At 32.2% G+C, this 13,374-nt stretch overlaps 4 protein-coding genes across 6 annotated transcripts; 1 reads left to right on the top strand and 3 right to left on the bottom strand.

Annotated features, from left to right (window-relative positions):
- Window positions 1-61: 61 nt before the first annotated feature.
- Window positions 62-1,345, bottom strand: LOC117209035 (very-long-chain 3-oxoacyl-CoA reductase-like). Its single transcript, XM_033450615.1, has one exon. It carries the CDS (start codon window positions 1,013-1,015, stop codon window positions 92-94), a length of 924 nt encoding a protein of 307 aa, XP_033306506.1. The 5' UTR covers window positions 1,016-1,345; the 3' UTR covers window positions 62-91.
- Window positions 1,346-1,360: 15 nt separating this feature from the next.
- On the bottom strand, window positions 1,361-3,323 carry LOC117209141 (probable argininosuccinate lyase; the record flags this gene model as incomplete). Its single annotated transcript, XM_033450820.1, is given in 4 exon segments — window positions 1,361-1,909; window positions 2,250-2,456; window positions 2,517-2,735; window positions 3,207-3,323. Coding segments are annotated over 4 exon segments (666 nt in total), but the record flags the coding sequence as incomplete, so codon positions are not given.
- Window positions 3,324-5,028: 1,705 nt separating this feature from the next.
- Window positions 5,029-6,775, top strand: LOC117209040 (ninjurin-1-like). Of its 2 annotated transcripts, XM_033450621.1 has the most exons (3): window positions 5,029-5,346; window positions 5,806-6,212; window positions 6,386-6,583. In XM_033450621.1, the coding sequence occupies exons 2-3, from the start codon at window positions 5,943-5,945 to the stop codon at window positions 6,581-6,583; spliced, it is 468 nt and encodes a 155-aa protein (XP_033306512.1). In that variant the 5' UTR covers window positions 5,029-5,346; window positions 5,806-5,942. The 2 variants fall into 2 exon arrangements, with proteins under 2 accessions (XP_033306512.1, XP_033306513.1); XM_033450622.1 differs by lacking the exon at window positions 5,029-5,346 and having other exon boundaries at window positions 5,943-6,212; window positions 6,386-6,775.
- A 302-nt stretch (window positions 6,776-7,077) lies between these two features.
- Window positions 7,078-13,138, bottom strand: LOC117209028 (neural Wiskott-Aldrich syndrome protein-like). 2 transcript variants are annotated; one of them, XR_004487829.1, is made up of 8 exons: window positions 12,782-13,138; window positions 11,937-12,217; window positions 11,552-11,845; window positions 11,128-11,443; window positions 10,613-11,044; window positions 10,261-10,526; window positions 9,967-10,179; window positions 7,078-8,545 (listed from the first exon to the last, which is right to left on the bottom strand). XR_004487829.1 is itself a non-coding variant. In XM_033450598.1 (7 exons), the coding sequence occupies exons 1-6, from the start codon at window positions 12,875-12,877 to the stop codon at window positions 10,266-10,268; spliced, it is 1,680 nt and encodes a 559-aa protein (XP_033306489.1). In that variant the 5' UTR covers window positions 12,878-13,138; the 3' UTR covers window positions 7,080-10,179; window positions 10,261-10,265. The 2 variants fall into 2 exon arrangements, 1 of the variants encoding a protein (XP_033306489.1); XM_033450598.1 differs by having other exon boundaries at window positions 7,080-10,179.
- Between the last annotated feature and the right edge of the window lie 236 nt (window positions 13,139-13,374).

Here is a 13,374-nt window from a genome sequence, read left to right as displayed (position 1 = left end):
ATATCTAGAATTTACCATTATTCTATAATATAAAAGAAAGGAAAATAAGAAAACATTTCCCTTAAATAAATCTCCGTATATTTCTACAAAGTCATCCGACATATCGTCGAAGCGCGTTATTCCGATTTCCTTCCATAATATTGATCATCCAAACGATGATGGAACTCGGCGATATTCGGTAAATAAATTTGATTATTCCAATCAAAATAGAATGTTGCAGGAATCCGGTGGTTACATTTTCTTTGCCTATAGTCCTGATCGCACTCTGAACGTATTTTTCAGGTGTAGGAACTAGCCATCCTGATCGCGGTGACTCTGTCGTATGATTTGTCACCGTGCCTGGTAACAAGCACTGCACGATTACACCTTGTTTTCCATATTCTATCTGTAAGTCTCTGCTAAATTTGACAATGTATGCCTTTGTTGCAGCGAACACTGTCAATAAAGGACTCGGCAACACAGCCACCATTGAGGCTACGTTCACTATGACTCCTTTTCCTCTAACAACCATTTGTGGTAATAGGATTCGACACATATTCGTTACAACGACTATGTTACAATGAACGATACTCATGTAGATCTTCTCTTTGTGAGGAAGATCCAGGAAATATTCCGGATGCGGATATGACATGCCGAGATTATTTATCAACACGCCGATCTCCAAGCCGAACATTTCTTTTTCTATCACGTTGTACGTCTCCAGACCTTCCGACAGATCCAGCTTAATTACTTTTGTCTTCACATTGTACATCGCCTCGATATTACTCGCGATAGATTTTAAATTCTCCGTATCAGGACTGACCAGGATCACGTTCAAACCCATCCTCGCTAATGCTTCCGCGTACGCTCTTCCAATTCCATGAGAACATCCTGTGACTACTGCCCACTTACCCATTGAACATAAATCAACTACAGATACTGAGAAAAAGTTCTTGTATATTCGGTATATTACATCACGGGAAAGTCTGTAGCCCCAATATATAATCGCCGCATAACCTATCTTCTCGACCAACATTATTTGCGATTGTAACACGTGCTTCCGGTCTAGTTTCTGATCAGTGTCACAGGACAACCGATAAGTTGGCTGACTTCATTTATCGTCTCGAGTAATTCGTCACTAATGGATTGGAAAAGGAGTTCTTTGCGCAATACTCAATGCTGGCGTAGCGGTGACATATTGTGAGGTCCTGAAACAGTCGAACGGAAATTAGCAGAATTTGAAAAAAGCAGACAGCTTTTCAATATTTCCCGTGTTCTATTTTTGAATTATTTTTTATCTATTAAATAGTGTATAGTCTTCCCTTCACTTTCATTTTTTCGATAGAATTAGTTTGTTGTAACTAAGTTCGAACTAATTTATTCTGTCAGTGCCGATGTACTGGTCACATCTCTTACTTTGTACTATTTAGCGCTGCTGCTGAAATTCTGAACTTGTACCATGTCTTCCTCAAACTTTTCACTGAAAAATATATATAGAATGAGAAATTGAATACTTCAGTGAATGAAATTTCCTATTTTACGATTTGTAATTGTCTAAATATCAATTCGCAAAGGGACACTCACAATGATTATGACAGAGCAACGACTTTTACGGTAAAGCGATAAGTTTCTCTAAATGAAATTTAGTAAAAATTGATTATATAAATGGAAAATCGAGAATATTATCTAATAATTTGTTTTTTATATTTTGACTATCAAGTCTTTTCCGTACGAGATAGTAAACCATATCCGCTGCCAACAGATGTTAAAGCGTTTGCATATTTCCTGTTATTCATCTCAAGCATGTTTAGCACTCAACAAAGTTAGTATTTAAAACATTGTCCGAGGAAAACAAGCTTTTTTTATCTTCCTGGAGATCCTTGTTATAGGTACACGGAATTCCTCTCAAAAAGTAGTCATGAAACTCATTAAATATGGAATATCATGGATATATGGTAGTGTGCCAAAATTTCCAGCCAGGAAAATTTTTTACTTTATATTCGAGAAACGAAAAATAAAAGAATTTTAAGCAGTATCGAGTATAATAGTATGATAAGTAAAAGAAAATATGTAGTATAATACATATACAAAACTATTACATAGTTGCATAATATTCTTTAAAATTCGTTAAGATACCGTGGGAAATCTATCTGATCTAAAACTTTTGGACGTCACCGTATAACCGAGTAATTTAACCAGCAAAATTAGTAGAATTACAAATATTTCCAAGTAGAATACCAATTTTTCATTCGTGAAAATAAATACAATCATGATTGTGTTACCGAGGCACCAAACATATTCACGAAACCGAATTCCTCGCTGCTATAAATGGTCAAATCATCGCAAAGGCGACTCAATTGAATCGCTGTTAATGAAGACCAAAAGAGAAACTTAGCTTGAAATGAAGAATTACAACATGCAAGTATCGAATATGTAAATTGAGAGAAAAATTCTTTTCTCTTCTGACATTTTTCTGATATTTCAACTAAATTTGTTTTTTATATTTGCATGTTATTCACTTCGACAAGTATTAAAACAATAGTGTTGAAAGTATGTTTACAGCTCACCGACAAGGTCTCTGTCGCGTACATGCCGTTCTCTATTATTTCAGGAAAATCCAGTTTGTTGGTCAAAGAACGTCGATCAATTTGGAAGGGATTCGCCGTTATTGCATCATTGCCCTAAGGCACGCTTGACTTCGTATTTCTTGCAACCTCTCCATGTCCCGCTTTCGCGTACCATGCTTCCATCAACTTCTATTAACAAAGATATATTTTTATTTCATTCTTATATTTGTGTTTATTTTAAATTAATTTCAATTTATTTCTAATTGCAAATTTAATATCAGTTTTCAAGTTAAGCATAACATATAGTGGCTATATAATACTCTTTTTTCCCATAAAGTTTTTTTATTAAGTTCTATACATATTTCATTTTCATAGTATCACATTTTCAAGTCATGTGAAACTACTACTAGATATTAGTACTAGGAAATTTAATATATTTGGTCTTAATTAGTATAAATGCTATAATAAATACAATGGTGTGTACTTTTTGCAAACACTACATTTACCATTGACTCCATTTTACTGGCTGGGCACGTTACAAGTGAGTGCGGGAATAATAATCTCCGTGACATTCTCGATTCGATCGACGAGAAACTGTACACGTCATAAGCTCGAATTACAGTTTCCCTTCTGACGACGTAATTTGAACTTTCATACCTGAACGAGTTTCGTCACTGTCTTTATAAGTATGTCTATGGACTTCCGAAGCTATAATTTCGTGTCCGTTACCGTCTGATCATTTCGGCCCTTTCCAGTGTGTAATTTCTTTGCAACATTTATAATTATAACAATTTGCAACAATTATAATTTTATTTTAGGGCTGTCATTATGATGAAATTGATATTTCACCAAAATTGTCGTTATAAAGAGTAAGAAGGAAAAATTCTGTTGTTATAAGTATCCTTGACGAATTTTTAATAAGTAGAACAGATAAGTATGTCAGAATTAATTCCACGATTATTATATAGATAGGTGCATAGTTGTACATAACCACTTCCGTTTGATAAAAATGTTTGAAAAAAACATGCACCGATACTGTGCATGTACCGAAAGTCGACGCTCGTTCGCAGTGTGGATGTCCTCATCTCCGGCGTACATGGCGAATTTACTCTTTTCCCATCCAGCTTTCACCTGCACCAAGTGCTCTTACATTATATAAGTTTGATTATTACTTTTTCTCACGAAATCGATATATTGTTCTTTGTTTTTTTTATAATAATTTTTTTTCAATACTTATTCAAGGCTATTTGCTATAGATTGCGATCCTTTACCCAAGAAGAGTTCGGCTGATTGTAATGGTTTTACATACGTTAAATAGACTGCGTCTAGAATAATGTATATACGATAAATATGCTACTAGAAATCAAGGTAAATATGTATTTGTCAAAAATACATTGAACAAGTGATACAACTATGTATCATTGTACATATCTCTTCCCTTGTTACATTTTCACATCCTTGGTATAGTGAATATCTTGATAAAAAATATTTGATACATAATAGATATATTTTCGCCTGTTAAATGTTCACATCCTTGGTATAACAAATATTTTATTAAAAAATCAACATTTATCAATTAAATATTTAACATATAATAAACATTCTTCCTTTTTTTTAGTTACAAACTTCTATGTTCTTTGCATACATTCATTTATCAATACTGACCGATTGTATCGATACACCTAAATCATGAAACCCTGGATCGATACACAATCTTGTCCATATAAATACAGCTAATGATCGTCACTGTCAATTGTCAATCTTCACTTTTTGTATATTAAATATAAATGAAATACTGCAGTCACTGTGTCATCGATAAAATCAAGATTTATTTAATCTTCGTGCTAATCAATTGTGTACACGTTACAAATAACGCGGGTGTCAGCTGCATAGTGGCTTATTCAAACAATTACAACACGTTCCCCTTGTACAAATTGTTGTCTCGAAAAAAATGTGAAACTTCGAAATCTTCGTCGAGAAATGTCTGAAAGTTTATCGATTATACTTACGAGGAAGATCACTCACATAATCGTTCTTAAATAATATATATATGCACAGAAATAGATTGCATGAAGTAAATATTGAATAAAACAATAGCAAAGGCATGATATGTTTCTGTCATTAGTAATGGCAACGATATTTCGCCTTGTAGTTCTTGTGTTTATTATTAAAGTTAATCAGTATTATCTCTAATTTCTATATTTTCTTTTCGCTTCACATAAAAAAAACTTAATCGTAATTGATGACTCATTCTCTATTAGAGTTAAAATGCAATCAATTAAAGGAGTTGCAATCGGCCAAACAATGCAATTGAAAATCGAAAAGAAACTTCCTGCTAATTACACCTAAATACCTAGTTAAATGAACTTACTACAACTCCTCTATTTATAGCATTTGATGAAATGTTTTCGTAATTATAAAATCTCTTGAATATAAATTAATCAGTCACACAACAATCAACATGGAAATAATAACAGAAATTCTTCGTGATTATTCCTACCTATCTTTTTTTGTCCTTCGAATAAGTCTTCGATGATAAGCTCGTGATAGAACAGCTAACATAATTACGATGCCTCGATTGATAAACCCATTGAGTATATACAACCATTGTCCTTAAACATTTCTCTTCTGACAAGCGTCACATGTGGTTTCATTAAAACCGCGTCGAGCTTCACGTCGAGTTTAATATACAACACGATAATAGTTATCGTTATTCTTGCACTGGCTTCACTCCCAACGATACCTCCGATAAATTAGAACCTATTCAATGCTATCAGCAACTTTTTGATCACCTTTCCGGGTAAGTACACAAATCTCCAAGTTTTCTCTATTACCGTTGTTGATGTATGTTGATGTTGTTGTATACCGATAGGATCGATAATCCTATAATTCTGTCAAAATTTCATTAAAATGTAGGAAAGAAATTCGTATAAGGAGAAACTTACATTGTAAGATATTTCTCACAAGAGCCTGTTTGAACAAAGCATTCTTCATTCTCGGCATTGATGATTAAGCGATCACAATGTGCATGCGACGTTGCTAGCTCCGGATGACAATCATTTGTTGACGACTATTTGAATCATAGAAGAACAGAATTTTAGTTCCAGTACTGTAATAGAACACTTTGTCACGTTTATATTCTCCTTGATAAAGTGTCCAATTTTGACCCAGTAACGAAATAACACTAATTTGGTTCAATAACTGATAATATTAAGAATAAAAGACAAGATATAGTGATAAATGTGTAATTGATCCTCAGATATCTATTGGATTTAAGAAATAAATGTTATTTATGTATCGATGAGTTATCTCGGACCAAAGATTGAAAATAACAAAGGCATTGTGTGTTCGAGCGAAGAAAGAAGAGAAAGGTGGAATTAATGTAAAAGAGAAGGTATGGATGAAAAAGAGAAAGAAAATAAATTGGAGGTGGTGGAAGAAGTGGTAGTGAAAGATGTTATCTCCATCGACACGACGGACAAAAAGTCTCAAGCATACAAACAATCAAATACATATGCCGCGAAAAAGACTGTAGCACAAGGTATGATGGATGTTGCCCTAATCACCGCCAATGCAAATCAATTAAGATACCTGATTGAATATCAGCGAGAGAGCCCCACTTTTTTTCTGATTCTGAGTTTAATCATTATCAGTCTCCTTCTCCAGGTATAATACTCCATCAGATTAACGCAATGTTTCTTTCTACTACCTTCTCTAAATTTTAATGGATAACGAATTGCAACAAACTAATATGATACAGATACGAACGAGTATAGAATATTATTTTTTCTGTTTTATAGAAGAGTATGTTTGATGAGAAAGATGCTATCAAATTTTAGGTGGCCGTAGGCGTCAGTTTGATTTTCAAAGGTCGATTTGACATAAAAGGACAATCGAAATCACGACAGGCACGAAAAATTAATAATTACGTGGTAGTTGGAGTTTTTCTAATAACTATCATCAACGTATTTATTGCCGCGTTTAGTATATCTGTTCCTGTTCCTACCACATTACCGCTGTTAAGAAATGATAATTAACAGTAATGTAATGTAAAGAAGTATTTTATATTGATCTTTGTGAAAACAGATAGCTCTCTCTTATTCTTTTATCTTTGTATATGAATAACTGATAATAAGATATCTGAAATTGATGTATCAAATGTATTAATTTATAATATTATTGTTAGAGATAAATTTCTTCTATATTCGAATGTTCTATCCTCTATTAAAATATACTTTCTGTTTCTATTTAAATATATTATGTAATCATGTTATAAATAAGTAATTGATAAATAAATAATTTGATACTTTTTTAAAAAGAAAGAATCAGATGTTATCTTTTACTTCATGATGCATGATTGTCTATTTTAGTAGGTAAGAGCTGTGGATTGCGTTAACGTTTATGTTAAAAGTATCTAGTTAACAAGTGATGCAACGTGCAAATTTTCAGGAAATTACTTTATCTAACAGTCTTTTGCTTCAACATCTTTCGTAAACGACTAAGTTATTAACGAATAAGTTACAACATTCTACGTCTATTCCTTTCTCTTTCGTGTCTATTGATATATTTGTATTTAAACATTTATCGATAAAGTCAACAATTTCAGTTACATAAATGGCATGATACATATCTTTTTTTTAGAAATTACAATTTTACGAAGAAGCTACTTTCTTCTAAGATTTGGAAAGTTGGTCTTTTATTAGTTTAATGCAATCAATTCGGATATAATTTTAGTCCCATATCAAAGGTATTTCTTTCTTTCTTTTTTTACAAAATATTTGCTTCTATACAAAATCATCATTTAATATTTTTCAAAATTTTGATATGTTTTCTTGTATATTTGAATACAGTTATAACATTCGAATCTCACAAACGAAGTAATTAATAATGGGTAATTATCGTTACAAATTTAACGAAAAAATTTGAATATTTACTTCCGGTTCTTTTTTAATCGCAAATTCCACACGCATATTTTATTTATCTCATCATATTCATAGCAAAAATATTTAGTTAGACCGATATACATATCTGATCTACTTAAACCTAATTTCCAGTATATATAAAAGCTGACTGTTAAATAAATAGTATAAACATTATTTTAACGTATATTCAACGTTCCTTTTAAAACTATGTACACATAACAGATTTAGGTTTCTGCTATCACGAACCCTATCATCTCTGTAGATGAATCTTTTTTCTTTTTTGTTCTTCCACAATAACAAAGAAGAAACATTCATTCTGCATTAGTTCATAAAATTTGCGCTATAAATTATATATGAGTCTATTTCTTCTTTAGTTAATACAAAAAATAATACAGTAGAAGAGGAAGTTGCATGTTAAAGTAAATTAATATTTGTTATATGTTCGTTTTTTTATAGTTTTTGATATTTGGTAGTCACAACACAAACCGAATACGATTTGTAACATGTACTATGTTATATGTACATTCAATAGAAGAACAATTTACTTCTTAAAACTGGACAAAGATACATGCCCATTAATAGCTCTTTTTCTCTTTTCTTTTTCTTCTTAAATGCAACAATACTTCTATATAATGCGTTCAAAGTAAAATTTTGTAATTCTCCCATTCTTCATACAATCTTATTAGCTTATCATATGTAACAAGTCTTTTGTTTTAACATCTCTCGCTACTTTCCCTTTATCCTAGTTAACAAATATAGCGTAGATCCCCTCTTTCTCTTAATTACGCTCTCGTGTCGGTATTTTCATATATTCGACAGTAATCGAAGCAAAAAATCCTGCAACTATGATTTTTCTAGTCAATCGAAAGAGAAGTTCGGACGTCGAACAGCGTTTACGTTACAATAATATTGCATAGAATATAATAAAATACAATAACTAATAATTAACATATTCCTTTTTTCTCATTTCTGTGTGACTAGGATTTCTCCATAGTGGCATAAAACTTTTTATCTTGTGCTTCATACACTCCCATAGACAATTTCTCTGTTTCCGCTTCAATCCTGTGGTCTCGACACCTATATCACACACGTGAAAATATACAATTCTTACTACATCGTTAATCGTAACCTTACGTCTACGTACTTTAATAGGATAAATCTAAGAAGAGTCGTTTGATGCGCTGCTTTCTTTTTTTAATTGAACGAATGAATTATATTGTCCAACAATGCAGGACTGCTCATACTTCATGATGAAGTAAGGAAGTTCATTTAATTCGTTTGTATATTGTAAAACACCATTCTCATGACTTCCTCTCTTAATACAGAGGCCGACAGATATTAGAACTGACACAATAAGTTAATGGATAAAAAAAAACGTAAAAAAGATTAGTGTAATAAAGTATTAAAAATTATCATCCCTTAATCTATCGGGATATTTAAAGACTCTAGAAACTCCTTTAAGATATTATAATTTACATCAGTTCAGGGCACCTGTTTTAGCATCGTAGGCGACTAGATACAAGGCCGTTATTTAAATACCTCAAACGAGTTTCCAAGTCTATAAACAAAACAGTAAAAAAAGAGAAGATCGTTTCTTTAACAAAGATTTAGCATACTGATGAATTTAAATGTAACTTATGTATACTTTTACAAGGCTCGATTTCCAGTTTTGAAACGTCAGGTATATAAGTCGACCTTAACATGCGTAATACGATTAATTTTATAATAGATAAAAGCTTAAATTCTTAAAAGTCGATCTGTACAATAATACATATAGATACATTAACTATACGTTTCTTTTTTTCTTTCTTTTTTTTTTTTTTTTAGATTTTAGGTGAAGTTCCTATGAATTAACATAGTTTCGATGTATCTTTTGTATACAGTTTAGTATCGAAATTATTGCAATCTCTTCGAGTATTAAGTTAGAAAAATTGTAATGTGTTTAATACTTTTATTTCCTTGTTCTATTCTGATTGATAGATCAACTCCAATTAATTTGAAAATCTATTTTACGTTTACAGTTTTGTTCCACCGTAAATGTGCATCTTGGACTATCGGTCGCTAACTTAAAATTATATGTATTTTGAGTTACACGAATTGGGCAGGACAAACTAAGGCAAATTTCGTAATCATCATACAGGAAGTGTACTAACTTTTGAAGTAATAGTACAAATTTACATGGAATTTGTAATATTGTTAACTGCACTACAGAATTACGCTAGTTTTTACTTAACTGTATTATTATTATATTTCTTATAATATTTATTGAAACAGCTTGAATAGGTGTAATCGTTTCCATGGTATTCATTTTATTTGGCAAATGCTGATCCTCAGTTAAACGAATAAATACTAGTAAACGAAAAATTGATATTTTTATGCCTGTTGTGTTATATAACATCGTATTTGCTTTATATAATATCTTCTTTTCTCCTTCAGACCAGATAATTGCATGTCACAATTCTTTTGAAATTATACCAGAACCTTTATTCTGCCCTTACCTGCCCTATCCATGTAAATATGCCTTACTTCCTGATAACACATTATGTGATTTCCTTTTTCGGAACATTTACATGTGATTTTCATTCTTCTTTGGATATCAAATTCAAAATCATTATATTATACATTTAAAGTAGCTAATCTGTTTACATGTTTATTGATAGCAGATTTATCACAGTGATACATTATTTTATTCCTCGAGTCATATGCTTCATCTGAAACAATATTTCATATCTTTATTAACAAGGTATCATTCAGATTACATCTCATAATCCTATGTGTTAATTCTTTCTGACCTGAGTTAATCATCCCAGTCATCATCATCATCACTGGTTTCACTAGTCGAATCATCACTTTCACTATGGATTGCACTTGATCGCTCGGCAAGAGCTCTTGATAAAGCACTAGCTAATCCTCCTTGAAACGCTGGTTTACTTCGTTCATTTTTTACTTCGTTCGAAACGGGCCTTAACACAAATTCTTGACGACGAATTTCTTCTAACAAAGCATTCCTTGAATCCGGAGGAGGGGGACTTTGTTTTACTTCAGATTTATCAATTTTCTGTAACAGAAAGATAATATATAATCATCAAAATCAGTTATACAATTTCGACTTTGTGATTATAAATTTTTCATTTTAATACTAACTCGAAGTCTAGTACCACTCCTTATGGATTCCATAAGCGTTGACCTTAGATCAGCGATATCCCCATTATTATTGTCATTACTAGTAGTATTATTATTATTGATAGCACTTGCGTTGACTGTTCCATCATCAGTACTTGGTAATGGTGGAGGAGGTGGAACAGGTGTAGTTAAATTACTTCTAGAACGCGGAGCTGGAGCTGGAGCAGGAGTTGGAGCTGGTGGAGGTGGTGGAGGAGGAGGAGGCGGAGGTGGAGGTGGTGGTAGTGATGGTGCGAAAGTTAAAGAAGGTGGTGGCGGTCGAGATGGTAATGTTCTATGAACTGGTGGTGCACTAGGTGGTGCACTAGGTGGTGCACTAGGTGGTACACTTGGCGGTGTTGAAGGTGCATTAATTCGATTTGGAGGTAGTGGTGGAGCACTTCGTGTTTGATGCTGCAAAAATGTTCGAAAACGTACTTCATAAAGACTGCTTATTTTATATAGACATGTAATATTATAGAGAAAAATAAACAAACTGTTATTGTTCTTGCTGGAACTGGAGGGGGATATTCCTGTCTTTGAGGCGCAGCTGGAGATTGTTGCTGATGTTGTTGTTGTTGTTGCAATTGTTGTAGTGCATTAGTTTTCGGGGCAGATGAAGATATATCTTCCCTAATGGCATTCATCCCACCATTTTTTTCAATAAAATCGTAAATAAAATCACGCGTGTCTTGATTTCTGAATTGATGTTCCGACACACCAACTATATCAAGAAATATTTTTAAATGTGGATCGACTTTGTCTAATTCCAATTCTTTGCTACTAGTATTCCATGACAAGTGTGTAACGTGTCTAAAAATATTAAAATAAATATAAACATATATTTGTAAAATGTAACCAAAATTATAAGTGGGCACAATAGGCACAAGCATAAATGGGACAAATTAGTAAACTCCCAACCTAAAATTGGATGGAGGACCAATGTCATCTTTCGTTAATCTTTTCTTGGTTTTCTCTCGTTTTTTCTTTTTACTTTTGTACATAGAACTACTAGAAGCACTCCTATTGACACCAATTGTAGTTGGGGTTCCATTTAATAAATTAGAAGTTGATCCTGTACTAAATGCAACAGGTGATGCGTTGCTTTGATTTCTCCATGGCAATGTTGCACCATGCTGAGTTTCTCCTTCTACCTTAGAGCGTCTTTGTTGCCTTTTCTGACGTTTGGCATTCAACTTATCAAGAAGAATGTTTCTAAAACCAAGTAATTTTTCAAAATTAAATTCAGAAAAGAATATATAACACTTTATTTGATATTTTTATTTCATATCCTAATACAACTTACCTTAATGTAACAGCATCTGTTTCACTTGCAAAATTAAAAGCAGTCATACAATCCTCTGCTTCAAATGTATGGAAGTAACTCATTGGTGCTTTATAGTCCATTGCATTATATACTTCATGCTCCCATAACATTGCTTTCCTTTGTAAGCAATATAAACGAAGGAAAAAACTACGTCTAGGATTATCCCTTATCAATGTTATAATACCTGTAGTTTTCTTTATCCATTCTTTGTGTAAAGGTGGTTCAGTCAAATATAATTGAATAACTCCAGCTGCTAAACACTGCAAGGCATAAAAAATTATTTATTTCTTCTAGTATTATATTACTCATTGAACAATTAATTCTTATGTTAACATTATATTAATTAAATATAAATAACATAAAATATTCATAAACAATATGAGAAAGCACAAAGATTGCAACAACAACTGGAAAACAAGTATATAATTATATTGTGGAAAATTTTTGCATAATTACTATTCTTTCGATGCATCATTTGACTCATTCATGATTAATACGTAATTTTAAGCATATGAGTTTATTCTCACAGCAAGTTTAAGCAAAAAATATATAAAACCAGTGCTGCTTTCACACAAAACAATTAATAAAATATCTTTAACATTGAACATTCTTTTCTGCACTGTTAAATATATCACAAACGGAAGTAATGTTTAATTCGAATATCAGCGATGACGAGATTATTTACAAATACCATAAAAATGAAGTTGACAGAACGCGTTTATCTATATCTGTCGATCGACAGATAAAATTTAGGTCATAATCATAGTACTATAATGACAGTTATGATGTTCGCAGGTGCAAATTTTCGTTAAAGTAGTTTTTACCTGACACCGATTTCCTATCAATTGATAGACTTGTTCGTTTTCTTCCGTTTTTAAAAGCGTAGAACCTCTATGTTTGTTCACAGTGCCAGACTTCATTTTCAACAAGGTTAGGATCCTCGTACTATCGTACTAATTTCTTACCACGTTCTTTCTCGATCGATAGTTTCTCTTTCATAATTTACCTTCAATGTATCTCACTTTCAAACATTCTTTTTACAAATTGAATGCACACAATAACGTGAAATCCGTGGAATTATAATTGATCAATCATCACCTTCCAAAAGCTATTCCTGATACTATCCTACACAGGAAACTCCACCAGTTGGTGATGACATTTTTATCTATCCGGTTCAATGTTCCACGTTTCCTCATTCGATATATTCTCGCTCTTAAATCAGATTGGACCTCGCAAATCACCAACTATTGTTACACGCATCGTTATATGTGTATTTGGTACGAATATTTGGCGAAATCATAACATTTTTTAATCACATATGGCAATCAAAAGGATTATAAAGATTATACTTTTTATAATAAAGATTATATTTTTTAACAGAAGATTATATTTCGTGCGAGCATTTAGGGAAATCATT

This window comes from Bombus bifarius, unplaced genomic scaffold (genome assembly GCF_011952205.1).
Source record: "Bombus bifarius isolate JDL3187 unplaced genomic scaffold, Bbif_JDL3187 scf7180000008165, whole genome shotgun sequence".
NCBI lineage: Eukaryota > Metazoa > Arthropoda > Insecta > Hymenoptera > Apidae > Bombus > Bombus bifarius.
The sequence above is the reverse complement of the archived record's forward strand: the minus strand, read 5'-3'. Positions and strand labels throughout refer to the sequence as shown.